Below are 27,852 nucleotides of genomic sequence, written 5' to 3' on the forward strand. Positions count from 1 at the left end.
ACACACAGTCATCTTGTGGATGATTGAAGTCTGGAGCGGTATGCTCCAAGGAATAACTAATAGAGAGTGCCAGTTACCGTCATCTCCCTGCTCCCGTCCAAACACAGCCTCTGCCCCTTAGCAAAGGAGTTGAGATGAGAGGTCTAGCAGTTCAGTGACGCTGCCTCCCACAGATTATGTTGGGGGATGGGCCATAGAGGTCCTCCGTCAGTGACGTCAGGACTGCCTGTCTTTCTTTGGCCATGATATCTTGATCGGAACGTAGTCCTGGAGCTGGAGATGTAATCATTGACCAGCCGTGGCCACTCTAGCGGCTCCTGTTCGCCTTGATCTGTGTGCACTGTCTGTGGGAGTGGTCTCACTCTCCAGCAGTTTGCTTGCCTCTACAACTGAACATATTTGTCAGAGCTTTCCTTGGAATGGGAAAATCATTCTGAATGGATGGCCCCAAGAGTAGGATACGCCAGAGACCAGTAGGATACGCCAGAGACCTGCAGATGGGCAGTGATAGGCCGGAAGGCTTTGCATTTCTGCAACATAGAGGATGCTAAGTCTTGTTATAATGTAGGTTCCTGGCCTTTAAACTGGAGCGTGGGATTGTCTGTGGCCTTGCGAAGAATGCGCTCCTTGACCTGGAAGTCTGGAACACATGTTAATATATCAGCTGGTGGGGCTCGGGCATCTTTTCTAGGACCCACTCGTTGGGTGAAATCTAATTTGATTTGAAAGTCCAGAGGCTCTCCCAGGATTGCAAGAAGAAGTCAGCCACGAAGGCCTCTATGTTTGTGTCCTCTGCCCCAGTCACAATGCCCCGGGTGTTATTGTGCCGGGGGCAGTTTTCTAAGTCCTTGTGTGGACTTGGAGGTCCAGATTTTGCTCACACAGCTGAATAACTTCCTGTTGGAGGCCTAAGATTTCCTCATCTCTGCTAGTCTCGTGGTCCTCCAGGGTGCAGATTCGGTCGCCCAGGGAGTCCAGTTCCCGGCGGACCTCTCTCAGGATGGTCAAGAGCTCTCTTTTCATTAATAGGAGGTCTTCCCATAGGCAGGAAAATAGTGATTCGATAAAGGTGCGACTGATCGGGGCCTCAACTCCGCCTTCTTCCCCAGGGTCATCTGCGTCCCTTTGTGGGATAAGCCCATCAGAAAGTGAGGCTGGCATTTTAAGAGGCATGTCCTTCACCGATCTGTCTTTTCTCTCCTTGCTGGTGGCCATTATTCCATGGCATCCACTAGAGGTCGAGGCAGCTCACGAGAATTAGCGGGACTCCGATGCCCCGGGTCCCACAGCCCCCGACAGTGACATCTGGCTTTATTCCTGGGGGAGCAGAATGGGGGAGGGAGCCCGTCCACACAGGGAGACGATTTAGGAAGCAACACGGTCATCAGGGGCCCCAGTCCCCTTCAACATGTCTGCGGTCTCTCTGGTTCCAGTAGCGAGGGGTAGATCTTCAGTGTAGTTGGCCAGCAGGGGCGTCCTGGGTCCACCGTGTCCTTCAGACTAGTGCAGCAGGAATTGATGGGCCCCATCTCAGGCTCTTCACTTGGAATCTAGGGCCCCCGGCTGGCAGGCTGTGCCACAATAGTTGAAATGTGGAGTCGCTGGCCCCCCAGCCCCAGAGGCACCGCTATACACCGGTCGCTGCCTCAGTCCCAGACCCCTCATCTACTCCCAGATGCAATCCTCCTCGTCCCTCTCTCCAGTCACGGCATTCCTCCACGGTCCGCTTCAGCACCCCCGGCACGGCTTCCTCTCGCCTCCTCACCAGGCCACTCTGATGCTACAGGGAGGGGGGGCCCAATGATCGGTTGATTTAAAGGGTGCTTGGGCCCCACAGCTCCCACCAGGCCAAACCGGTGAAGAAGGTGTGAGAAGTTGGCCTGATGTATGATGTCACTAGTTCTAGTGCACACCTTATATCAGTCCAAACAACCCTTATGGTGATTGGTTGTAAAGTCAACCTTATAGACCAGCTATCCTAGTGGTAGCATGGACAAGAGCAGTCTTAGGCTAAACTCTGAATGGCATGTGAAGCCAGCTGTGATACCATATATAATCCCTTGAATACCAAATGAAAGGACACCACAACAGATATATATATAAAATAAAGTGTATTTATTCTAGTCAAACCCTCAGCACTCTTTATGAGATTCGAGGTAAGTACAACACCGTCTTATTTAAGCATACATTAAGTCACACAGGTAAGTAATACAGTTAGGCCCTAGGGGCCACGCAAACCATATACTAAAGAAGTGGTATAAGGACAACAGTCACGGAAATAGAATAGGCCTAGGGAATCGCTGGGGCTACACTACACTACCAGCAGTTAGGAAGTGGGAGGCCCACGGGATTCAAGTGCAGAGTGGAAACACTCACGCGTAATGCGTAAAAGTCGATAGAATCACTAGCAGTTAGAAATAAGCAGTTTTAGGACACTTCTGGTATAGCTAGAAAGTCGAGACTCGGAAACTAGACCCTAGGATAGTCAATACCCTTGTGAGCACCGAAGTACCCAAGTTACCTAGCCCACGGGCTGCGGGTGCATAGGTGTGAACTTGCATCGGGTTTCGTCGTGGACTTCTATGGATGCCTGAAGGAAAGTTGCTGACAGGCAGTCAGTGAAGAGTGTCCGGTGGATCCCAAGGCTGGGATCAAGAAGAGAGGATACCTGCAAGCAGAAGGGACAGAGTCTGGGTCACTAGCCTGTGACCACGTGGAACCAGGAAGGAACCAGGCGATGTCGTGAAGATTGCAGGTGAAGAGGTGAAGCTTGTCGCAGCAGCCACGGGTACCAGGAGACGTCGAGGACGACCAGGACCAGGAGGCGAACTGTCCCACGAAGGCTCTTGCTGTCGGCGGCGTCGAAGTCGAACTAGGACTCACCAAGCCTTGGCAAGCGGAACCCACGAAGAATGGAGGACTTGCTTCTGGTGCAGACCAGGAAGGTCTGGTGTGCTTCTCTTTTGCAGAGGAGCGGGAGCCAGTCTGGAGGAGCCAAACCAGCGGTGAAGATTCAAAGGTGTGTCGTCGCAAAGGCCGCTAGCCAACGGGCAAGCAACCGGACAGACGCAGTAAGCAGGAAAATGCAGAAGGGCCCCACGCAGGACTCGTGGAGTGTGGGGGGCTGATCTTCGGTGCAGATGGTGCTTGGGGTTGGGGCTTCTCAATCCCCGGTGCACAACTTCGAGGGTACCTCAGAAGCTGCGCTGGAAGATACTCGCCACTTTTCCCAGGTAGCCAGTCCCACGTCTCTCGTCGCCTCCACGGATCTCAGCTCGGCTGTGGATCAGGGTCGGAGAAGTCTGGAAGTCAAGGCTCTGGTCGGGCTCTGCAGTCGGTCCCTCGTAGAACTTCAGCAAAGCAAAGGGTAAGTCTCTTGATGGTGCCTGTTTGCACAGGGTAGCCACTCATTGGCCACAAGGGAGATTCTTCAGTCTTCTTCTTTCGTCGAATGTCGAAGGTCCAGAGTTTCTGTTCAAGTTGCAGGTTCAGGATAATCTAATCTCCTGGGGCCCAGCTACCACACTTATACTAATCTGGGGGGCTGGGTTGCCTGCTAGGTCACGCCTTATGGGTGGGACCTGGGAGGGGGGTGGTTACACCCCCTTCCCTTTGTCCAGTTTCGCGCCAGGACTGGGGCTGGAGTGCCCCAGCACCGGTTTGAACTGGACTATGCATGGGACACCTTGTGTGCCCCAGGCAGTGTCTCGTTTCTTTCATCCCTCCCTGCCCCAATACACTAAAGTCTGTCTGGGGAGGTGCTAGCACCTCCCCAAGCAGGAAACCTATTGTCCAAGCCTCCCTTGCCGGGATCACTCCCAGCAGCAGGAGGTCAGACTCGTGTCTGTGGCAGCAGCATCCATTTTGTGATGCTGAGGCTTTGGTTAGATTTAAACAGCAAAGTAGGATTTTAACATGTCTCTCCCTCTAGAAGGGAGGGATAATATCCTCATCACCAGAAATGGTATGGAGGTATTATTCCAAAGTGTTAGACACCTTACACGACATGTTTTGATAAAGCCAAACCATAGTTACCATAACCGTTTAAGATTATAAGGCACTTTAAGAGTATATGGTAGGCTATCATAGAACAGCTATAAGGACATGGTTCCGAAAGCTGCAGACAGGCTCAGCTCATGCTAGAGCACCATCTCACATGTTACCAAGCACTCTGCCTCCAGGATTGTTAAGGCCTGCCATAGGAGTGGCTGATAGGTACACATGTGTCTATTTTAAGGGTAGATATAGGTATACTATATCTAAGAAAGGGGTGATTACACGACCTTGCCCCAGCTGAGTGATCAGCCAGTTGTGTCTGATTGGAAGGCCAGACCAGGGGTGGCATAATACATGCTGCAACCCCTGGGAGGCCTAGGGTACACCTATGCCCTGGGTACCTAGGGTACACTGTACAGGGTCCAATAAGGTGATCCTTACCAATTGGGTATGTACCTAGGGTACATGGAGTCCATTTTAAAGAGAGAGCAGACAGCCTGAGACCCTGAATGGCAGGATCTCAGGCCAACTAAGTCGAAAAACCAGCTAGACACTAGGCAAAACGTTGGGGGTAACCATAGTCAGATATCCACCTTCCTACAGAAGGCCCCTCTGCTTCTGCTGCTCCCGGCCGTTGGAAAGTGAAGGGGGGCGTGCGGGCCTAGCTGTCAGTCGCTCTGCTCCAGGGCCTCTGCTTTGCACTAAACACCGCTGTGGGCCTGTGCCACTTGCTCTCCTCCCAGCTTCTCCAGCACCGCCACCCCTCACCTCTTCACTGGAGCTCTCCTATTGCTTCGGGAGGGGGGGGGGCATCCGGTCGCTGCAGCTCATCCTTCCTTACTGTTGAGCTCGCCGGACAAGCTCCCCCAGATGCTGGGTTCTGGGTTGTGTCGCGGAGTGCCATCTGTGGTAGCCCCGGTATTTTGTGGGCTTTTTTCAGGGAGGACATCTTGGCCACACACCCCTAAACATGCACTTTTTAGGGTCTGAGCATGAGCCCAGAGATCTGATTAGCAGGCCTCAATGCACTCTCAGAGTCGTAAACCAGCAGCATTACTCAAAGACTTTGGGAGTGAACATGCAAATAGAAGCATTTCCTTACTTGGTGCCACTGTAGAAGGATGCAGAGCAGAATCGTCAAAAGCTGCATTATGTAAAGTTGCAAAGTGTCATACCTGTGTCATTGTGTAACATAGTAAAAAAACACTCTCTTGTAAAGTGGTGTTACACCCAACCAAGCTCCACAGTGTTAGTATTCAATTTTCTATAAAATGCACTATTTGTCAGAGAGCCTGCCAAACAATCTTTCAGAAGCTGTCATTATATTCTGCTACAAGATTAATATAGTTAAATTACATCACTTCCACTACATTGGCTTGATGTTCTTTAGCAAGAACACTCAATCTCTCCATGTAAAATGATGTTTTAATCTTAACAAGTTTTCACCACTGTTACTGTCAAAATGCTCTTCAGCGCCTTGAGACCCTTATCAGTGAGTAGTGCGCTCTATAAATCCCTGATTGATTGATTGATTTTATACAATGTGTCCTTTAATTTTACAAATATCTAGGGAGAGGAGCTGCCAACTAATTTGTAAAGTCTAAAAAATCCTTGTAAGTTGTGAGAAATGTCCATTAAAATAAACAATAAACCGTTATTTTCATGAGAAGAACCCACACCCTCTATAAATTGTTTTTTACATTTGATCAAACATTGATAATTGATAATGGTCTAAAGTAGGCCTAACATTTCTGTTTGAAGCTAAGTTGCCCCCGTCTGAGTGCTGTTGCTTATTAATAAAATGTATTAATTGTGTTAATTACAGTACTAAATCATGCCTCAATGATTTTACCACATCCATGCCAATATTTCCCATTATGGTTTGGATGTTGCTCAGCAATTTTGTTGATCCACAGGTGTTGCTCATTGCTCAAAAAAGAATGGGGGCCCCTGTCCTGCTACTTGGCTTAAGGAGACAGCCTACGACCTTTTATCATATTTTTTAATTATTCTACAAGTCCCCTACAACTGAGTCCTCTGCCCCCCTCCAAGAGAGATAAAATTGTTGCTTGATTATGCAAATCACATGGAAAGAACCTAACACAAGGGATTGCTGTTCACTGTGCTTTTGTTTAAATACGTCTAAGCACTAAACATTTAAGCAAGGTCATATTCATACTAAAATGTGGAGTGAAATGACAGATTTGGATTTTGTATAATTTTGCTGAAATTATGTAGAAGCAAATTACATTAATTTCTCACACCTTTACCCCAACCCAACCAGGTCTCTAGTTCAGTAGGCAGTCAACAGTGGGGAGTTGCTGAAATTAGGAAAGGAACAGAGGGTGTATTTGAAACTAGATAGTCCCCACAAGTTGACAGGTGGTTAAGTAGGGGAGCCTCCCTTGCCCATGTGCTCTTGGTTTAGGGTCCTGAGAGAGGAGACTCCCAGCTTCCCTTGCCTTACCCTGCTCATGGCTGGACAAATCTGTGTAAATTCACAAAAATGAGTGAACGACTTCGAACCAGTCAGAGAACTGAATTCGAGGCAGAAACTTCCAGCTAGCTTACCAATATTTTGTGACCAGAAGCCTCAACTTCCACTCCTGTGGTGACTAGGAGATTCATTTGAGCTTCAGGTTTTGGGTACTGACTGTAGGAAGGTGAATATCTGACCATGGTTACCCCCAAACTTTTTGCCTAGTGTCTAGCTGGTTTTTCGACTTACTTGGCCTGAGATCCTGCCATTCAGGGTCTCAGGCTGTCTGCTCTCTCTGTAAAATGGACTCCATGTACCCTAGGTACATACCCAATTGGTAAGGATCACCTTATTGGACCCTGCACAGTGTACCCTAGGTACCCAGGCCATAGGTGTACCCTAGGCCTACCAGGGGCTGCAGCATGTATTATGCCGCCCCTGGCCTGGCCTTCCATTATGACACAACTGGCTGATCACTCAGCTGGGGCAAGGTCGTGTAATCACTCCTTGCTTAGGTGTAGTATTCCTATACCTACCTTATATATAGACACATGTGTACCTATCAGCCACTCCTATGGCAGGCCTTAACAATCCTGGAGGCAGAGTGCTTGGTAACATGTGCGATGGTGCTCTAGCATGAGCTGAGCCTGTCTGCAGCTTTCGGAACCATGTCCTTATAACTGTTCTATGATATAGCCTACCATATACTCTTAAAGTACCTTATAATCTTAAACGGTTATGGTAACTATGGTTTGGCTTTATCAAAACATGTCGTGTAAGGTGTCTAACACTTTGGAATAATACCCCCATACCATTTCTGGTGATGAGGATATTATTCCTCCCTTCTAGAGGGAGAGACATGTTCAAATCCTACTTTGCTGTTTAACTCTCACCAAAGCCTCAGCATCACAAAATGGATGCTGCTGCCACAGACACGAGTCTGACCTCCTGCAGCTGGGAGCCCTCCCAGCCAGGGAGGACTGGACAATAGGTGTCCTGCTTGGGGAGGTGCTAGCACCTCCCCAGACAGACTTTAGTGTATTGGGGCAGGGAGGGCTGAAAGGAATGAGACACTGCCTGGGGCACACAAGGTGTCCCATGCATAGTCCAGTTCAAACCGGCGCTGGGGCACTCCAGCCCCAGCTCTGGCGTGAAACTGGACAAAGGAAAGGGGGTGTAACCACTCCCCTTCCTGGTCCCACCCATAGGAGGGACCTTGCAGGTAGCCCAGCCCACTAGCCCAGTATATCAGTAGGTAGCTGAGCCCTGCTAGATTAGATTAACCTGAATCTGCAACTTGAACAGAAACTCTGGACCTTCGACATTCGACCTCAGGAAGAAGACTGAAGAAATCTCCCTTGTGGCCAAGGAGTGACCACCCTGGGCAACCAGGCACCATCCAGCGACCGCTGCTTGCTTTGCGACTGAATCCTACGAGGGACGACTGCAGAGACTGACCAGCGCCGTGACTTCCAGACACCTCTAAACCAGATCCACATCGACAGCAAAGCTGAGACCCGTGGAGGCGACGAGGGACCGGCGACTTGGGAAAAGGGGCTAGTAACTGACTAGCGCGACTTCTGAGGCTTCCTCGAGGCTGTGCTTGGGGAATTGAGAAGCCCCAATCCCGAGCACCATCTGCAAAGAAGATCAGCTCCCTACACTTCACGTGTTCTGCGTGGGGCCCTTCTGCACCTGAGTTGCTCGACGTGTTGTCCGGTTGCTGGCCCGTTGGCTAGTAGCCTCTGCGACGACGAACCTTTGTTTTCATCTTGCTGGCCCGGCTCCTCCAGACTGGCACCCGCTCCTCTGTGAAAGAGAAGTACCCCAGACCTTCCTGGTCTGCACCAGAAGCAAGTCCTCCATTCTGCGTGGGTTCCGCTTGCCAAGGCTTGTTGGGTCCTAGCTCGACATCGACGCTGCCGACAGCAAGAGCCTTCGTGGGACAGCTCACCTCCTGGTCCTGGTCGTCCTCGACACCTCCTGGTACCCGTGGCTGCTGCGACAAGCTTCACCTCTTCACCTGCACCTGCACGACATCGCCTGGTTCCTTCCCGGCTCCTGGCTGGTGACCTAGACTCTGTCCCTTCTGCTTGCAAGTATCCTTCCTTCTTGATTCCATCCTTGGGATCCACCGGACACTCTTCACTGACTGCCTGTCAGCAACTTTCCTTCAGGCATCGATAGAAGTCAACGACGAAACCCAACGCAAGTTCACACCTATGCACCCGCAGCCCGTGGACTAGGTAACTTGAGTACTCCGGTGCTCACAAGGGTATTGACTATCCTAGGGTCTAGTTTCCGAGTCTCGACTTTCTAGCTATTCCAGAAGTGTCCTAAAACTGTTAAATTCTAATAACAACTATTTCTATAGACTTTTACGCATTACGTGTGAGTGTTTCCACTCTGCACCTGAATCCCGTGGGCCTCCCACTTTCTAACCTTTGGTAGTATAGTGTAGCCCCAGCGATTCCCTAGGCCTAGGCCTATCCTGTGTTCGGGACAGTGGTTCTTATACCACTTACTTAGTATATGGTTTGCGTGGCCCCTAGGGCCTAACTGTATTACTTACCTGTGTGACTTAATGTATGCTTAAATAAGACTCTGTTGTACTTACCTCTAATCTCATAAAGAGTGCTGAGGGTTTGACTAGAATAAATACATTCTATTTTTATATACATCTGTTGTGGTGTCCTTTCATTTGGTATTCAAGGGATTACAAATGGTATAACAGCTGGCTTCACATGCCATACAGAGTTTAGCCTAAGACTGCTCTTGTCCATGCTACCACTAGGATAGCTGGTCTATAAGGTTGACTTTACAACCAATCACCATAAGGGTTGTTTGGACTGATACAAGGTGTACACTAGAATTAGTGACATCATATATCAGGCCAACTTCTCACACTGACTACCAACTTGACTTGGCAGATTTGAGCCCAGTGACCTGGGGAAACTTGCTTAACTTGCCAGAGCGGGCTGCCTGCATCGTACTTCAAGGAAGAGAGAGATGACTGACTGCTCAGGACGAACAATGGAGCTGTCCTTGCATGGAGAATACACTACTCAAAAAGAGCAGAGACTGTCAGGAGCTCAGGTAATGCAGTAGCACAACAGCATCAAAAGACAGCGAACAACCCACAGTGAGGTTCTGACGCTCAGACGTGCTCTTGGTGTCATACCATCTGAGAATTTCTCACTGAGGTCAAGCCCCAAGAAGTATCAAAGTGCTGTGACAACTGAAACTGTCAACATGGTCACACTTTGAGGGACAACTTCAGGTGTCATTCCGAAGCCCAAGGAGTTGTGAGGAGTGAAACCGCAGAGACCTGGGGTCTGTTGGCGAGTGGAGCCATGTAGACGTTGAAAAGGGTAGGGCTGAGGGATGATCCTTGGGGCACGCCGCAGATGATCTTGATGGCTTCTGAGCGGAATGGGGGGAGCTGGACCCTCTGGGTTCTGTCGGTGAGGAAGGAGGTGATCCAGCCCAGGGCCTTGTTGCTGATTCCTGCGTCGTGGAGGAGTGTGTGGAGGGTGCGGTGGCAGACGGTGTCAAAGGCGGCCGAGAGGTCCAGGAGGATGCGGGCTGCGGTTTTGCCGCTGTCCAGCATGGTCCTGATGTCATCCGTGGCAGTGATGAGGACAGTTTTGGTGCTATGCTTGCTGTGGAGTCCTGATTGGGACGGGTCTAGGACGTTGTTTTCCTCGAGGAAGTGGGACAGTTCCTTGTTGACGATCTTTTCGATGACTTTCTCCGGGAACGAGAGCAGGGAGATGGGCCGGACGTTCTTAAGGTCCTCTGGGTCCGCTGTGAGATTCTTGAGTAGTGCGTCGACCTCTGCGTGCTTCCAGCTTTCCGGTTATGTTGCGGTCTCGAAAGAGCTGTTGATGATCTTCCAGAGTTAGGGAGCGATGATGTGGTTGGCTTGGTTGAAGATGTGGTGTGGGCAAGGGTCGGATGGTGAGCCGGAGTGGATGGCGTTCATGGTCTTGATGGTATCGTCGTCGTTGACGTGGGTCCAGGAGAGCAGGTGGTTGGTGAGCCTGGGTGGTGGTGAATCAGAGGTGTTAGCGGCTGTTGGTGGGGTCTGGGTGTTGAAGCGGTCGTGGATGTCTGCGATCTTGCGGTGAAAGAAGGAGGCTAGTGAGTTGCAGAGGTCTTGCGACTGTGGGATGTCGTTGGCGCTGGAGCTGGGGTTGGAGAGTTCCTTCACGACGTTGAAGGGCTCTTTGCTGTTGTGTGCGTTGTTGTTGCTATGTTCCTGGAAGGAGGACATTTTGGTGGCTCGAATGAGTTGGTGGTGCTTGCGACTGGCTTGTTTTGGAGGGAACATAGAAAAAAGCACCACTCAGTAGAGGTGAGAAAAAGTGTTTATGTGGAGCCAACAGCAATGCAGGTAAGACAGCTGGCTTGTACGAACTAATATGGAACTCAGAAAGTTAAATATAAGCAAGAGCACATGAAGAACATGGAGCTCTTGTTTATATATAACTCCATCCCACATGCTGTGGGATGGAGTTATGGCTCGCAGAAGTTCTATACTTAATTGTAGAGACTGGGGAAAGAGATGAATGCAGATATAAGAAAGTACGACACAAGGTACCTACCATACATCTCTGCCCTTACATGAAAGGGACCAGAAACAACATAAAAATGTGAGAAACTTATTTGTGAGAAACTTATTTGCTTAATGCATCAGAAAAACAGTGTCACTATCGTTACAAAATTGTTAAACTTCACAAGTAATATCACTTCCTTGTAGTGTGATGAGAATAAGGAAAATTATCTGAAGTCAAAGGCCAGATTTTGTTGCTGGAGATGTAAAATCCAAAGATACATTTTGCTCAATATCATCTTCAGCATAACAATTTTATAATTTACCAAAACACCCCAAATCAAAAACTCCATTCTTGAGACAAGCCTCCACCACTGCCAGAAAAGGATCCCAACTGCCACCAGAGTCTCACTGCATTTTCATGCAAACCCTAAACAACTCTTCTACAAAATGTTGAAGTTGGAGGGCAGGGTCTTTGTGCTAGAGTCTGGACCACACGGGTAGGCGGCAAGTTCTATATTTCATGTTCGGCCATGAGGCTACAGTAGCAGCAGGCAGGTCCTCTCAAGATTCCACTCTCTCTCCTCCTGCCCTTATCTCCCAGCTTCCATTCTTCCCACACACGAACATCCTATCACATCAGTGACTCTCAGCGTTCCAGACACCAGCTCAGACATACCAAGAATGGGACACACTCTGAATGACAATTTCTGAATTGGTAATCCACTGTTCTTGAACTTGCACCATCACGGTCCTTACTTTGAGTGTCCTCATTAAATGTTGTAAGACGTGCAACACTCCACCATGACTCAGTCTTGCTGGAATTACCCACTCTTACAATTCTGAAAAATTTGGAAAGTATTGATTTCCTTTTGTCACAACATTTGGAATTCACACTTTTACAAAATCCCCAGGTTCCAGTTTTTGCTCCTTGGGAATTACCAATGATTTAAGTTTGTCCTGTTTAAGCTGTACATTTTCCATCACTAGATTTTTAAAACCTACCAAAGAAATAGCACGTAGAGGTCCAGTAAGCCTTTCAGGATACAAAGCAGTTCAGAGACTTCTACCCCTAAGTTTTTATTAAGGTGTAAATCCTGGGGGGTTATGTGGAATTGCAACGATATGGACAAATCTAATGTACTCCAAAATATTACAACCTGCCTTAAGAGGCAACTGAACGCGTTCCACTACAACTCTATTAAACCTCTTGTTTAATCCATTCATGTTTGGGGAGTACAAAGCAGCGCTCCAATGCATAACACCTAGATCTCTTAAAACATTGTTGATTGACTGTGAAGGAAATGGAACACCGTTGTTTGCCACAACAGAAGAAGGAAATCTTTCTGTACTATAATATTCTTACAAAAACTACTACTTTGGGGTGAAGTTACCCATACTGAGATACTTTAATGGCACACTAGAGTATAAGGACAAATCAGCACATGGTAGAGAGTATCGGTAGAAACAAGGAAAGTGTTGTTGGGGTGGAAAGAAGGCATAGGGCATGATTTTGAACCCCAATCCTCCTGATCAGGTGTTGCTCACCGACGACATGGCTAAAGAACTTTGGGGCAATAAGTATTTCATGTTGTTTGCTGAGAAATCATTTTAAAAGAGGGAAGCCATTTCTTTAGCTGGGTGCTGAGGCAGGCCTCAGAATGCACAAATGTGGTGTATCATCCTCAAGAGAATTGTTTAGTTAATTTGAATTATTAACATACACGAAAAGGAGCATGTATGCTCCTTTTCATGTCTGTTAATGTTGAATTTATATTGCTGGTGCGTCTCAACTGTAGAATAGTTTAATTGTGTGTTGAAGGAATGCGTACAGTTGGCAGTGGAGAATGGATGTGATTGCAGAAGAGAGGTCAAGAACATACTGTGGAGATACAGGAATACACCACATTCTGTCACTGGAGAAACACCTTTCTTTTTGCTTAAAGGGCAGGTCGCATGTACGATAGTGACTCCTGCGTGGATGGATAGAGAATGTCTTCAGAGTGTGAACAAAGCCAAATTAAAGGAGAGGGTGGAAAGGTATCAGAGGAAATATGTGGAGAGGCACAATGACAAGTTGAAGAAAAGACAACAAGAGTTTAAAGTGGATGATTTGGAAAAAGTTTGCAAGGTGGGTATTTCTATGTGGCTGAGTCCTAAGAAAATAAGTGCGGTGAGGGGCAACACTGTGTGTTTGGCAGATGGGAGGGAGTGGAATGTGAGGAAGGTGACGAAGTGAACATACTTGGAATGTCACGTCAGGTTGGAAGGTAATGAAAACGTTTGTGGGACAACACGCAATGGAAAGATAAATGATGCACAGGCCGCTATGGGGAATGCGGGAATGCAAGTTAAGAGGAGACCGTGTAGATTTGATGATTTAGTCGATACTGTTTTGCCTAACTATGTAGGAAATATTCTGGCAAATATGTCCTCAGTTCTTAGGGTCAGTTTCTGAAATAAGGAGTGAATCTGTGATTAACTGCACATATTTCAATTTTCAAACTTACTATTCACCACACTTCCTAGAAGTATGCTGTGAAACAAAACCACATGGCTCCTTCCCTTAATTCCAGTCCTGCAGGTTGTCAGCATGCAAATAATCCATGTAATATTACGTGAGAAACTCAGAATAACCTGGTGTAACTTTGCATTTAAACCTTGTAACACTGTGTGTAATGGCAAAGACTCCTTATACATTTATATCCAATTTTTCCTACAAGCCACGCCACTTCTCATGCCCTGGCAAAACACATTCTCCAAGCCCTTCCTTAAAGTTACCAAAGAGGCACAGCCAGAAATCCTGAATTGGTGTAAAACAAATGTTGTAAATCGCAAACTGTATTATCATACACATTCATGTGTTCTTTTGCATTGTAAAATAGATGATACATCCATCTTTATTAAAAAAAAAAAAAACGTATGATTAAAATGGTCTTCAAATTAAATCTTCTAAACCAGTGGCTCTTAACCTGCGATTTGGGGACCCCTTGGGTGCCCACAGCCTACTCAGGGAGTCCTTGTCTGGTTAGAAAATGAAATAATATTAACAGATAAATAAAACATATTTATATGTAGAAGCAAAATGTACAACTGACAATTTCAAAACATTCTCTAAGTGTTAAGGAATGTGAAAATGGAGTGTAAAAATTAAGTTAGTATCCTCAGATTGATACGTGGGAGTCGCACACTGTTGCACGTTCTTACCCGCCCACTGACACTAACTGCAACTGCTCGCCACAGAAGGGACACCTTAGAACAGTGCGTCTTCCTCACCATGCACAGACTACACAAGTCAAGGCAGGCAAACGGGTGTGCAAGCATGCCGGCAGGCCGCCATCTATCTTCAAGAATCTTACCTCACGCCAGCTGGCCAGCCAGCGCTGCCTCCCAGTCATGTACTCCTTTCCCTATGGCGATACTTGGGAAAAGGCACTGCTTTCCCAGCCCAGTCCTTCTTTCTTTTTCTTCCTAAGTAATTCTCTGGGAAGGGTTAAACCTTTCTAATTCAAAATGGCCATCTCCCATTGGAATCCTAAGGGAGCTGCCAAATCCAAGAAGGCGCTCTGATGTATCTTCCTGTCCTTCCCCTATTTTAGGAGCAGTTTCTGGTTACTGTTTGCGTCACAATGCTTTGAGTATTCCAATCATAGTGTTTCTCACTTTTGTTATCTTAGTCCATTTTTGGTAAGTTATTTCAGTCTTGATGCCTTCCAGTCTTTCATCTACATCCTAGGACCCATGCTTGCTACTCTGTGCTTTCTGTAGCTACCTTCTCCAGCAAGTCCTGGACTTTCTTTTCATTCTGTGTAGAGTTATTGTCAACAAGAAGGGTTTTTGGCATAGGTCTTTTGCCCTCCTATTTGGGGCCCTTTCTTGAAGGAACTTTCCACTTAGGCGCTACCTTGTGTCAGTGGCAACATGGCTCCTGGAAAGGGCTGCCCTTATCTCTGGCAAACAAGGACTGTGAAGACCTAGAAGTGCGGACCTAAAAATACCCAGAGAGATTCATTCAGTTGTCAGACCCGTGACAGTGGGAGCAGTGCATGTGTATCAAACAGAAGTATGGACGATGAGTGGCCTCAATTGAATTTAGAGAAGCTCAAACCTTCCTATTAAAATCAATATTTTATTTTTGTTTTTTTATTTTTTTGTTAATTAAATAAAACATTTATTCATTTGTGTATTTGTTTTATGAATGTTTGTTTCTGTTTTTTTTTGTCTATTGTTTTGCAGTTCCAGTCATGGAAAATGATTAGGCCCAGGTTCCCTGGCTCATTATTAGGATCCCCGGATTGTAATAGTTATTAATTGTGGGTCCACAGGTGTCCGGAGGTTAGGAACCACTGTTCTAATGATCCAGAAAATTGTTGGATTTAAATCAATATTCTGAACATTTTAAGAATTTCTGAAATGAATATATCTAATTGATCCATATACCAACCTTCCTGTGCGGTGAGGAACTCTATCATGTGTTCTGCCTCCTCTTGTATTCGGTTCTCCATGTTCTTCTGCCCAATACCCAGTCTTCGCATCATGGTCATACTTGTACGTCTCTGCTGCTTCCAGGTGTGACCGGAGGATGTAAGAACACCTGTAAATGCATGTAGCCATTAATGGGGTTAGTCTGTATGGCTGTCACTTACATTGGCAAATGTCAATTGATTTGTGGATTTATAACTATAATCTTATTAGGATTTATTAGGGCTTTAGAGATTTTAAAAGATTTCTTAGTGATTTACACTGTAAATCTACAACCAAGTTGGCTGGACAGAGTGATATCTACTGATGTATATTGATCAATCTTCTCTAGATGCTACTTGCATATTTTATACTTTATCTGGTGACAGCAAAATGACCTAGATAACTCTTCACAAATCCTTAAGCATTGTAGAAGTAATTTCTGAGATAGCCCTGAAGATAGGAAAAAGAGCCGGGATGCTCTTGGTAACTAAAACTCTGGTTAATTCCAAGCCTGAACATTTAAGCAGGACAGCAAGTAGAACAGACAGTTATAAAAGATATTTAAGAAATAAAGGCTTGGAGAATAAGTGTAGTCAAAAGTCACTACATCTTTAAAGAGTTAGACATAATTTGAGGCAAAGTGACCAGTGCTAAACCAGCTGCAGTGCTGCCAAGTACCACTCATCAGGTATTACACTAACACATTTTAATGTAGTGGTCCGCATCAGTGCATTAAAATGCATAAATCATACATTTTAGCGCGTTCAACACCTGTGCACTGTGAGGGGTAAAGCCGGGTGGCTCCGACTGTCGCAGCTGCTGTTAATTACAACAGCGCGTGTCCGAGTCCTTACTGCTAAATCTAAGGAGCAGCCGTGCTGTGGCAAGGCTGCACAGCTGGCTCCTGTGGTAGGGCGGCTCTGAAGGGATGACAGGAGCAATGTTGTGAGCCGGGAGTCGGCCCCCGGAGCTAGCCTGCGGCACTTACAGCCGTTTGCCACTACTGCTACGTGTTTATTTATTTAATTTAATTTATAAAGTTTTATATAGCGCAAACATGATCCCGAAGGATATCAGAGCGCTTTACAATAGGAGGGAAGGAAGGTCATAAATTGCAGTACCGGCATCAAATAAGAATAACCAACATAACAGTTACAAAACAAAAGGGGTCAATAGAAAGTAATACAATAACTGGTACATAGCGAGCAAGAGGGGAGCAAATGATGGGTTAAAGAAAAGTAGCATCCAGTGCAGGTCGTAAGGTTGTAAGACCAATGACTTAGAGCAGATCATCCAAAGCCATTTAAGGTAAGAGGTTGTTCATAAGGAATCTTTTAGCTTCCAATTTGAAAGCAACCGCGGAGGAGATTCTGCGTACTTCCGGTGGAAGAGAGTTCCAGATCTTTGGGGCAGAGCCGGAGAATGCACGGTGACACATTCTCTTTTTTGCGAAAGATCTGTGGCTTCAGGAGGAAAGAGTTAGCACTTCTTGAGTGCACGGAGTGGGTGCCGACCCCGGTCCGCCACGGCTGTTGTGCCATTTGCGCGGAGGGCAAACACTCCACTACCACTCTCTCCTCACTTCCGCCCACGTAACGCTTCCGGTTAGGATGCGGTCTAGTCGTCCACCGGAATCACACATAAAACGGCCAGATGGTGTGGACGTGCCGCTGGCGTGCCGAACGCGCGCCTATGCCAAGCCCGTCTGCGCCCGTCTGCGCCTGGACCGGGTCCATGGCCAGAACCCCATGTCTTTTAAATTCACATGCGCTCAGATATGCTGCAATTGAGCTACTCCTCCTTCTCATACAGGGGATACTCATCAATAGTCATAATCTGTGAATAATCCCCGCACACGTGCGGGATCCGGGAGTATATAGAAAATACATATATATACATATATATATGCATATGTGAAAACATATACATGCAGCCTAAAATGTTTCAAACATGGCAAAAATGCTGAAATTACATAGGTTTGCATTGTAGTACCCCTAACCCATAAAGAAAAAAGGAAGCACTAAACCAATTGTCTCACAACAATGCTTTATTGCCATAAAGCAAACTTGCAATTGCAGGCATTTGCCTGTAGGCTGCAGCAGAGTATCACGAAAACAAAGAAAACTGACACCTTGCCTTTAAGGCATTAGAGTAGGGGGACCGTGCCTTTAAGACTTGTAGGAGACCCCCTGCTCCCATGATGCACCACAGGTGACAGTTAGGTCAGTTCTTTTTTCCGGCTCCTTCTATGAGGATCCTCGAGCTTGAGCTCTTCAGTTTTTTGACTGAAAGTGACTTTTCTTCAGATTTTCTCAGAAAACTTGACATTTTCTGACTCCTTAAAGCTTATTCTGCTGGTTTTTTGGTTTAATTCTAATTTTTTCCAGTCAGAATGCCTGCCTTATTCAGGAAATGCCCTTCCTGTGGCAATAAGATGGCACTGGCAGATCCACACTCTGTGTGTATTGTGTGTCTTCCATCCTCACACAATCCTGACCAGTGCCCCACTGCCAGAAATTTTCCAGGCGCACTCTACGCGATAGAGAGCGCATAAAGCTTCATACCCAGCTGGAGAAGGAAAGAAGCCGTCATGGAGGCGACCATGGACCCTTCAAACCACCCTCTTCAGCCAAACAACACCGAAAACAGTGACATACCACCTCTCCTGAGCCCAGGAAGAAGAAGGTTCCAGGAGATTCGACGTCGAAGTCGCCGCCGAAAGCACCCAGGCATTCTTCGGCGTCAAGAGACGAAACACCATCTCGACGTCGAGATTCTCCGCCGCATGCAAGTAAGTCGGCGTCGAGGCACAGCGCTTTGGGCTCGAAGGCTGTTGGTCCTATGAGACCCGAAAAGTCTCCGTCAACGTCGAGACACTCTCCGCCACCCTTGAGGGGGTCGGCGTGAAGAGTTGCGATGGCAAACATCTCGCCGCAGGTGGGCCTGTCGACGTCGAGAGCTTCGTCGAAGTCCCATCATTCGACGTCAAGCAGATCGACCCCGACTCGACGTCATGGAAGGTCGACGTCAAGATCACCAGCCCGACGGCGAAGGTCGACGTCGAGGTCTCCACATCGCCGTAGGCGATCGACGTCGAGACCACCGCCGAGAGCGGAATGGTGTTCCCAGAGCACATCTCCTCAGTCGACGCCGATGGTGACGCAGACTTCATCGACGTCGAGGCGTTCGACGTCGAGGGATAAAACTGAAACAGCCACAGAGGAGACCCGGCGTAAAGTGATGTCCAGGTCCAGATCGTCATCGGGGAACCAGTCATCGTCCCCAGGACTGCATATCGTGCAAATTTCTCCGGAGAAATCCCCTAAAGCTGCAGAAAAGTACGGTTTCTCACCTCGCTGGCTGGACGATGTGGGTACAGGTGACTGCAGAAGTCCGGGCTCGGACTACTCTTGCACGTATTCGCCCTCTAGAATCTCCCGGCAGAGAAGCAAGTCTCCTCCTGGTAGACCTAGATCGCCTTCCACACGCCGATCACGGTCCAGAGATCGTTCCTCTCCTCCCAGAAGACCAAGATCACCTTCTAGACACCGATCAAGGTCCAGGGCTCATCACAGGGACCGTCCCCACAAGAGACGACGCACCAGATCACCCACATGGTCTTCCTCCATGAGGTCCTCGGTCCAGGGCTATTCTCCGACCTTCTCCTCGACTTTTCCATCGCGGGTGTCTCCCATCGATGACATCGCTACCTTCTCCGATGTCCTGGGTAGGGGTGTGCAGAAACTGAACATAACGTTGCACACCCCTGTGGTTCCCACATCGATCATATTTGACACCTTACACCACACCTTACACCTTACACCATAGGTGGAGAAGTGTGGCTCAATGGTTAGAGCGGCAGACACTGATGCAGAGGTCTAGCCTGGGACCAGGGTTCAATTCCCCGCCTCGGCGGGTCTTGGGCTCAAAAATTCCATGGACCTGATAATTCTCGCCCCAGGTGCCATTCCAATCATGGAGTCCCACTCTGCAACTCTGGGCAATAGCTTGCTTAATCTCCACAACTGCCCCCACAACGCTAAGGATGCCTGACCTCCACCTTGGGGGTGCCCAGGAGTGGACGCCTCACAGGGAAAGCCAGGATGGGTTCCACAGCGGTATTCATACAAGCGCCTTGAGACCCTTGCGGGTGAGTAGTGCACTATACAAGTATCAATTTACATTTACATTTACATCGCACATCTCCCAGACCACTGCTTCCTTTGGTGCCAGGACTCTTGGAACCAGCTATGGCCACATTTCTCACTCCTGCTACGGTGAGCTCCGTGCCTTCCAGGATCGTCAAAAAGTATTAGGCCCCAGCCGAGGATCCCTTATTCCTCAGAGCGGATCCACCAGCGGACTCAGTTATTGTGGTGGCTGCCATGAGGTCGCACTCTGCGTCGGTGTCATCTTCTGTCCCCCCAGAGAAGGACAGTAAGCAGATGGACTCCTATGGCAGGAAAATGTGCAATACGTTGGCTTCGTACATGAAAATTGTGAGTGCCTCAGCCCTTCTAGGGCATTATGAACGATCTCTTTGGGATTCCCTCTCCAGGTTCGCTGAAAAGCTCCCTAGAGAAGACCGGCAGGACTTCAACGAAACTCTTCTTGAAGGTGGGCTTGTAGCCAATCAAATCATAAGTGCGGCAGGGGATGCTTCAGACCTCGCCGCTCATGGTTACACCCATGGCGTTTGTTCTCGGCGCTCAGCCTGGCTGCGACTAACAGGCCTTAAGCCTGATGCACAGAAAAAGATTTTAAATATACCTTTTAACGGCTCTTCCTTGTTCGGGGCTCACGCCGATAACGAAATGAATAAAATGAAGACAGAAATGGACACTGTCAAGGCGGTTGGGCTGGAGAAGCGCAAAGAATATCGGAAGCGCTTTCGTCAGAGCGACAAACGTTCCTTTCAGCAGAGGGTTCAAACCCCTCAATGGTCCTCCCAGAACAAGCAAAGGCCCCAATTCCAACAGGGGTCATGGCAGAGGACGAGGGAACACCAAGCAGCAACAATCCACCATGAAGCAGCCTCCCAAACTGTGAGGCCTTACTTCCTCAGCGCACGTTCGCCACTCCGGTAGGAGGAAGTATCGTTTTTCACCTGGAAGAGTGGGAGACCATAACAAGAAACAAATGGGTACTGGATATTGTCCAGCATGGTTACTTGCTAAGGTTCAAGTCTCCCCCTCCGCAAGTGCCCCCGCAATTGAAGCACCTTCCTCAACTTCAAAATCAGCTGTTACAGGACGAAGTAGCTACTCTCCTCTCCAAGAACGCCATAGAGGAAGTCCCAGGGAGTATACTCCCGCTACTTTCTAGTTCAAAAGCGAGGAGTGACCAAAGAGTACAGAACTATTCCCCGACCTGCGCCTGCTAAACAGGTTTATCAGGAAGGAAAAATTCAGAATGCTAGCCCTGCATCCAATCTTTCCGCACCTTGACCAGGGAGTCTGGATGTGTGCCATCTACCTGCAGGACGCCTACTTCCGCATTCCTGTCTCAGTGAAACATCGAAAATTCCTCATGTTTCAGGTCTCTCGTCACCACTACCAGTACCGAGTACTGCCGTTCGGCCTCAAATCCGCCCCACGGACATTCTCCAAGTGCATGGCGGTGGTAGCTGCCTTCCTCCGCAGGCGGAAGATCTTTGTCTATCCCTATCTAGACGACTGGCTCCTGAAATGTTCCACACCTGTACTACTCCAGAGCCATCTCTCGTACTGCCTCAACCTGCTACAGTCCTTGGGATTGCAAGTCAACTACAAGAAGTCGGTCTTCAATCCCACTCAGCGGATACACTATCTGGGCGCCTCCCTGGACTCCGCAGAGGCAAACGTGTGTCCTTTGGAGGAGAGGTTATCATCAATGTTTCTCAAGTGCCACACTCTTCTCCACACTGCATTTCCCACAGCAAGGCAAGTGTCTTCACTACTGGGGTCGATGGCCTCGTGCATTTACATTGTACCCAATGCGCGCCTTCACATGCGGCCTCTACAACAAGATCAATGGTCTCAGAGGTCAGGTCGCTGGGAAGATCGTGTCTCTCTCCACCAAGCTGCCAGGGACTCCATCAGGTGATGGAGGAAACGTTCTCACCTGCTGCAAGGGGTCCCTTTTCATCAGACGCCTCCAACACATACAGTGGTCACAGATGCCTCAATGCAGGGCTGGGGTGCTCATATGGGCCAGCTTCAGGTACAAGGTCTCTGGTCCGACACAGAAAGAAGTTATCACATCAACTTCTTGGAGCTATGAGTGGTCCATCGGGCGCTGAAATCCCTGTATCCATCTCTTCAATCCAGCCACATTCAGATTCAGACAGACAACACAACAACTATGTTCTATCTGAACAAGCAAGGAGGCACCAGGTCACGAGTCCTGTCTCTGGAAGCCCAGTCCATTTGGCAGTGGCTGCTGGCGAGAGGCCTTTCAATCATCGCAGTCCACCTGCCAGGAACCCTGAACGTGCAGGCAGACGGCCTCAGCAGAGACTTCGTAGAAGCGCACGACTGGGTGCTCAACGAAGACGTCGCTCAGGAGGTCTTCCGGCAATGGGGAGTGCCGGACATCGATCTGTTCGCAGACGCGGCAAACAAGAAATGCCCCGTCTTCGCCTCTAGGTTCCCCCAGCAGGGATCACGGGGGAATGCACTTTTGATCAGCTGGTCGCAGACATTGCTGTACACTTTTCCACCTCTCCCTCTCATCCCAGCGGTCATACAGAAGTTCTACAGGACCAACACCAGGATGATCCTGATAGCACCGGAGTGGCCATGCCAGTGGTGGTACCCGGATCTCCTCCAACTGTCAGAGGTGCCACACCGGAGGTTGCCCTGGCGCCCGAACTTATTGACCAAGAACCAGGGGAGAGTGTTCCATCCCAATCTCCTCTCCCTCCGGTTGACTGCATGGCTCCTGAAGTCATCCAGTACGGACATCTAGATCTTTCGGCTGACTGTATGAACATTCTTCGAGAAGCAAAGAGGCCCTCCACTAGAAAGTCTTATGCCTTCAAGTGGAAGAGGTTTTACATTTGGTGTAGGGATAACGCTCTTGATCCGACTCAATGTCAAGAGCAAGTGATTCTTCCATACTTACTGCACTTGGCAAGGTCTGGTCTAAAGTACTCCTCCATCAGAGTACACTTATCTGCTATCACAGCTTATAGAAAGTCTCCTACTCAGGCCTCATTCTTCCAACTGCCTGTAGTCAAAGATTTCCTAGAGGGGCTTAAGAAAGTGTTTCCACCAGTGAGGTCCCCTTCTCCTCCCTGGGAGCTTAACATCGTTCTCTCCAAATTGATGGGTGCTCCATTTGAGCCTATCCATAAGGCATCTTTGCAGCATTTGACCTGGAAGGCTGCTTTCTTAGTAGCCATCACTTCAGCCCGCAGGGTAAGTGAGATTCAGGCCCTGTGCTGCAAGGAGCCTTACACTGTTTTCCACGCCAATAGAGTGGTGCTACGGACTCATCCGAGCTTCCTGCCCAAGGTGGTCTCGGATTTTCACATAAATCAGGTTATCACGTTGCCCACTTTCTTTCCTCAGCCAACCACTACCCCGGAGAGAGCCTTGCATTCTCTAGACCTCCGGAGCGTATTGAAGTTTTACCTTGCTAAAACCCTTTCGCTTAAAAAGTCTGACATGCTCTTTGTCAATTAAGGTTTAACAAATACCGGGCTGGCCCCTTCCAAAAGATCTATTTCTAGATGGATAGTTTCCTGTATAGCCTTGTCTTACCAACTAGCCCACAAGGTTCTGCAGGGCAGACCAAGAGCACACTCTACCAGAGGAAAAGCTTCTACTACAGCTCTCCTTCGCAACGTTCCTATATCTGAAATTTGCAAAGCGGCTACATGGCGCTCGATACATTCCTTTACACGCCATTACTGCCTAGATTCAGACGCACAGGCCGATGCCCAGGTGGGGCAGGCCTCTTTGAGGAATTTATTTGCATAACTGCTGTTTGAATGTGATTTTACTTCATGTTCTATATGCTCTGTGCTCGTCAGCGAGACTTTGGGTATGGGCTTGCTACTCTATTCATAGATTATGACTATTGATGAGTATCCCCTGAATGAGAAGGATTAGTTACTTATCTGTAATCCTAGTTCTCATCCAGGGGTATACTCATCAAAGTCATAAGCGACCCACCCACCTCCCCGGACGAGCATGCTCTTCAAGCTATTGTTTATTGATTGCAGATCTACTCAGGTGCCTGTGCACCGTAAAAAAGAACTGACCTGTCATCTGTGGTGCATCAGGGGAGCAGGGGTTCTCCTACAGGTCTTAAAGGCACGGTCCCCCTACTCTAATGCCTTAAAGGCAAGGTGTCAGTTTTCTTTGTTTTCTTCATACTCTGCTGCAGCCTACAGGCAAATGCCTGCAATTACAAGTTTGCTTTATGGCAATAAAGCATTGTTGTGAGACAATTGGTTTAGTACTTCCTTTTTTCTTTATGTGTTAGGGGTACTACAATGCAAACCTATGTTATTTCAGCATTTTTGCCATGTTTGAAACATTTTAGGCTGCATGTATATGTTTTCACATACGCAGATGTATATATATGTATTTGCTATATGCTCCGGGATCCCGCACGTGGGCGGGGTTTATTAATAGATTATGACTTTGATGAGTATACCCCTGGATGAGAACTAGGATTACAGGTAAGTAACTAATCCTTAACAACCCCGGGGATAATTGCTCCCTGTTAATTCCTGGCGAAGGAAACGCAAACTGTCCCTGTGGTTTTACACTCCTACAACCACAAATGATTAATACCCCCCAGCCCCCCAAATCTTCTTAGAGTCATGACTCTTCGAAACTCATGGAGAGCACTGAAATTCATTGTGGCCTTATAAATGTCAGATCCCTGGCAAAGCAAAAATATGAAATTCCACATCTGATCCTAAATTATGATCTAGACATACTTTTCGTAACAGAAACTTGGGCAGACGTGGCCTCCGACCCGGACTTTGTCACCCTGCTGGATTTTGGGCTATCAGGGTCGATAGGCCATTAAAACGAGGCGGTGGAGTAGCAATCATCTTTAGGGAGCACTTTCCAGTAACCTTCCACTCTAGCTCCACACTTTTTTATGAGGTTCTTCACTTTGCTCTCGAACTCAGCCCAAGGCTGACTTTTAAAGGCATCTTGTTGTACCGACCTCGAGGCACCAGAAGCGCTTTCACTTCGAATTTAGACAGCCTTTTAGAACCTACTCTTTTAAACAATGATTTTACCATCCTCTGAGATTTTAATTTTTACCTTGAAGACCAGGACAATAGGGAGACAGGGGTATTGCTAGATACATTTAGAGCTGTATGCTTAACTCAATGAGTACAAACCCCCACTCATGAGGCGGGGCATACGCTAGATGGTATCTTTACCTCGGCCCATGCTATCACACTAAAAGAAACCCTTCCCTTGACATGGTCAGACCATTTGTTAATTAAGTTCAACCTTCCACTCACTTCTATTGGGTGCGGAGGTACCCCCAAGCCACCTGCCTCCACCCATATAGAGTGGAGTAAAATGGACAAAATGATTCTTCGCACACATTTAGAGAGCTCACAACCACATTTAAATGGTCATCCAGAATTAACTGTTACCAAATATACTTAATTGCTTGAGAAGGAGTTAAGGCGTCAGTACCTATAAAAAAAACCTCAGGGAATAGGAGTACCCCCTTCACCCTCTGGTTCTCTGAGGCACTACGGAAAGAAAAGCATAAATGTTGTGGATTAGAAAGGTGTTGGCGGGCAAATTATCACTCACCTGAGAGAAAAGCATTACGGGCCCGATTCACAGAACTAACTTAAGACAAAATCCTAAACTTACTACGATTTTGGTATTCACAGAAGGCACTTACTCATTTCGGTATTCACAGAAGGCACTTACTCATTTCGGTATTCACAGAAGTTAGTAATCCTAACTTTAGGACTCCTAAATACCTTCTGTGAATACCAAAATGAGTAAGTGCCCTCTGTGAATACCAAAATGGTAGTAAGTTTAGGATTTTGTCTTAAGTTAGTTCTGTGAATCGGGCCCTACGAATGGCCCTAACACAATTCAAACATTTATTGATATCAGAAAAGAGGGGTTACTTTACCAAACAGATTGAGGAAGCAAAAAATTCCTCCAAAGCACTATTTGCAGTAGTAAACAAACTCACCACACCCAAAAATATAGGGACCAAAGGCAACCAAAAGTTTTGTGAAGACATTGCAGGTGCTAAAACCAAAGTCTTGGACATTTTTAAGAACTTTTAAGGATACACCAGTTCACCTCCCATCCACTCTTCGTACAAGCCCTGAATCTGAAAAGAACTCCCTGCTTAGCTTCCCCCCCACTTCATCTCACATAGTGTAAAAATATATAAACGAAACAAAGTTGGGATCCCCCTCCGACCCTTGCCCACCGGCATTTCTGAAAGAAATCGCAGACCTGGTCAGTCCTTGGCTAATAGCAATTTTTAACTCCATGTTTGACTCTGGGAATTTTTCTTCCATGTGGAAGGATACTTCTATCCTTCCGCTGCTAAAAAAACCCAATCTGGACACGACCAACCCGAACAACCATCGTCCCATAGCCCGGTTGCCGTTGCCAGCAAAAATAATTGACAAAATCATGAATATTCAACTAATTCAATTCATTCGTGAAAATAACCTGCTTGATCACTCCCAATTTGGTTTCCGCCAAGAACACAGTACGGAAACAGTACTCATCAAAGCCACAGAGGAGATCAGAGTAGTGATGGATGGAGGAGGCACAGCCGCCCTTGTGCTCCTCGATCTGTCAGCCGCTTTTGATACTGTTGATCACTCTCTCTTGCAACAGCGGCTGGAGTATCTGGGGTTAGGGGGTACGGCACTAGCCTTACTGTCCTCCTTTCTTAGGGACAGGAGATTAACAGTATTGGTTGATGGGCATCATTCAGAGCCTTATACCCTCCTGTGTGGAGTACCACAGGGCTCCTCCTTGAGCCCGTCTCTTTTTAACGTCTATATGTCCGAACTAGCTTCTTTGATCCGGGACTTTGGGTTTAGTCTGACATATTACGCCGACGACACCCAGATAGTGGTGGCTGCATATAAAAATCAGACTCCTCCAACCCAACAATTTCAGAGTTGTATGTGTACCATAAACAGATGGATGAGTACACATTGTCTCAAACTCACCTCTGATCTTTGGTAATATGCAGCTAAACTGGGGCAATCTGTGGTGGCGGGCAGAAATGGGAGAACCTCCAAAACCAGCGGTTAAGGCTAAGAACCTTGGAGTATGGTTTGACAACAAACTATCACTTTCTCAGCAAACAAATGCAACTGTCTCCTCCTCCTACTTCCTTATCAAGAAAATAAGGAAGATTTTTCGTTACATCCCCGTGGACACCAGAAAGACGGTAGTAACTTTATTAATTCAGTCTAAACTGGATTACTGCGATGGGCTGTATTTGAACATACAAAAACAGTGCTTGAAAAAACTTCATATTGTTCAAAATACAGCAGCACGGTTACTGCTTAACACCCCTAGGTGCAAATCTGTATCTACAGAGATTCGCAACCTGCACTTGCTTCCTGTAGCTCAACGCATCACATTTAAGGCTCTGTGGTTGGCCTCAAAAGCATTGAACCACACAGGTCCTTCCTTCCTGCAAAACCTTTTTTCTGGTACAAACCAAGCAGACACCTCCGTTCTACAGGGGCCAAACTCCTGACTGTGTCCAGAATTCGAACATTGTACTGGGGTGGCTGTAGCTTTCACTATGGCACCTCGAAACTCTGGAACACTCTTCCGAGTGAGCTCAGAAGTGAAGGAGAGTAGGGTCTGCTTTCTATGTTCACCCCCACTTTTTGCTTTTGCTTTACTGGTTTTCGACTTAGATGTGGCTGTGGGCCTGCTAATCAGACCCACAGCCCTGCTGTTCTCTCTCTAAATTGATACTATGTACTTTAGGTGCATAACCCATTTGGATAGGGTCACCTTATTGGCCCCTGTACAGTGTACCTTAGGTACCCAGGGCATAGGTGTATCCTAGGCCTACCAGGGGCTGCAGCATGTATTATGCCACCCCTGGCCTGGCCTTTCATTATGACACAACTGGCTGATCACTCAGCTGGGGCAAGGTCGTGTAATCACCCCTTGCTTAGGTGTAGTATTCCTATACCTATCTTAGATATAGACACATGTGTACCTATCAGCCACTCCTATGGCAGGCCTTAACAATCCTGGAGGCAGAGTGCTTGGTAACACGTGAGATGGTGCTCTAGCATGAGATGAGCCTGTCTGCAGCTTTCGGAACCATGTCCTTATAGCTGTTCTATGATATAGCCTACCATATACTCTTAAAG

The 27,852-nt window shown here is 47.5% G+C and overlaps 1 protein-coding gene across 3 annotated transcripts in view; it reads right to left on the reverse strand.

Moving 5' to 3' along the window:
- Nucleotides 1-27,852, reverse strand: part of LOC146786202 (cytochrome P450 2J2-like) — a 626,890-nt gene that overhangs the window by 272,182 nt on the left and 326,856 nt on the right. For all 3 annotated transcript variants that reach the window (XM_085635777.1, XM_085635778.1, XM_085635779.1), the window contains exon 3: nt 15,475-15,624. In XM_085635777.1, the coding sequence (XP_085491903.1) occupies nt 15,475-15,624 (150 nt within the window). The remainder of the gene's footprint in view (nt 1-15,474; nt 15,625-27,852) is intronic.

This window comes from Triturus cristatus, chromosome 11, assembly GCF_964204655.1.
Source record: "Triturus cristatus chromosome 11, aTriCri1.1, whole genome shotgun sequence".
NCBI lineage: Eukaryota > Metazoa > Chordata > Amphibia > Caudata > Salamandridae > Triturus > Triturus cristatus.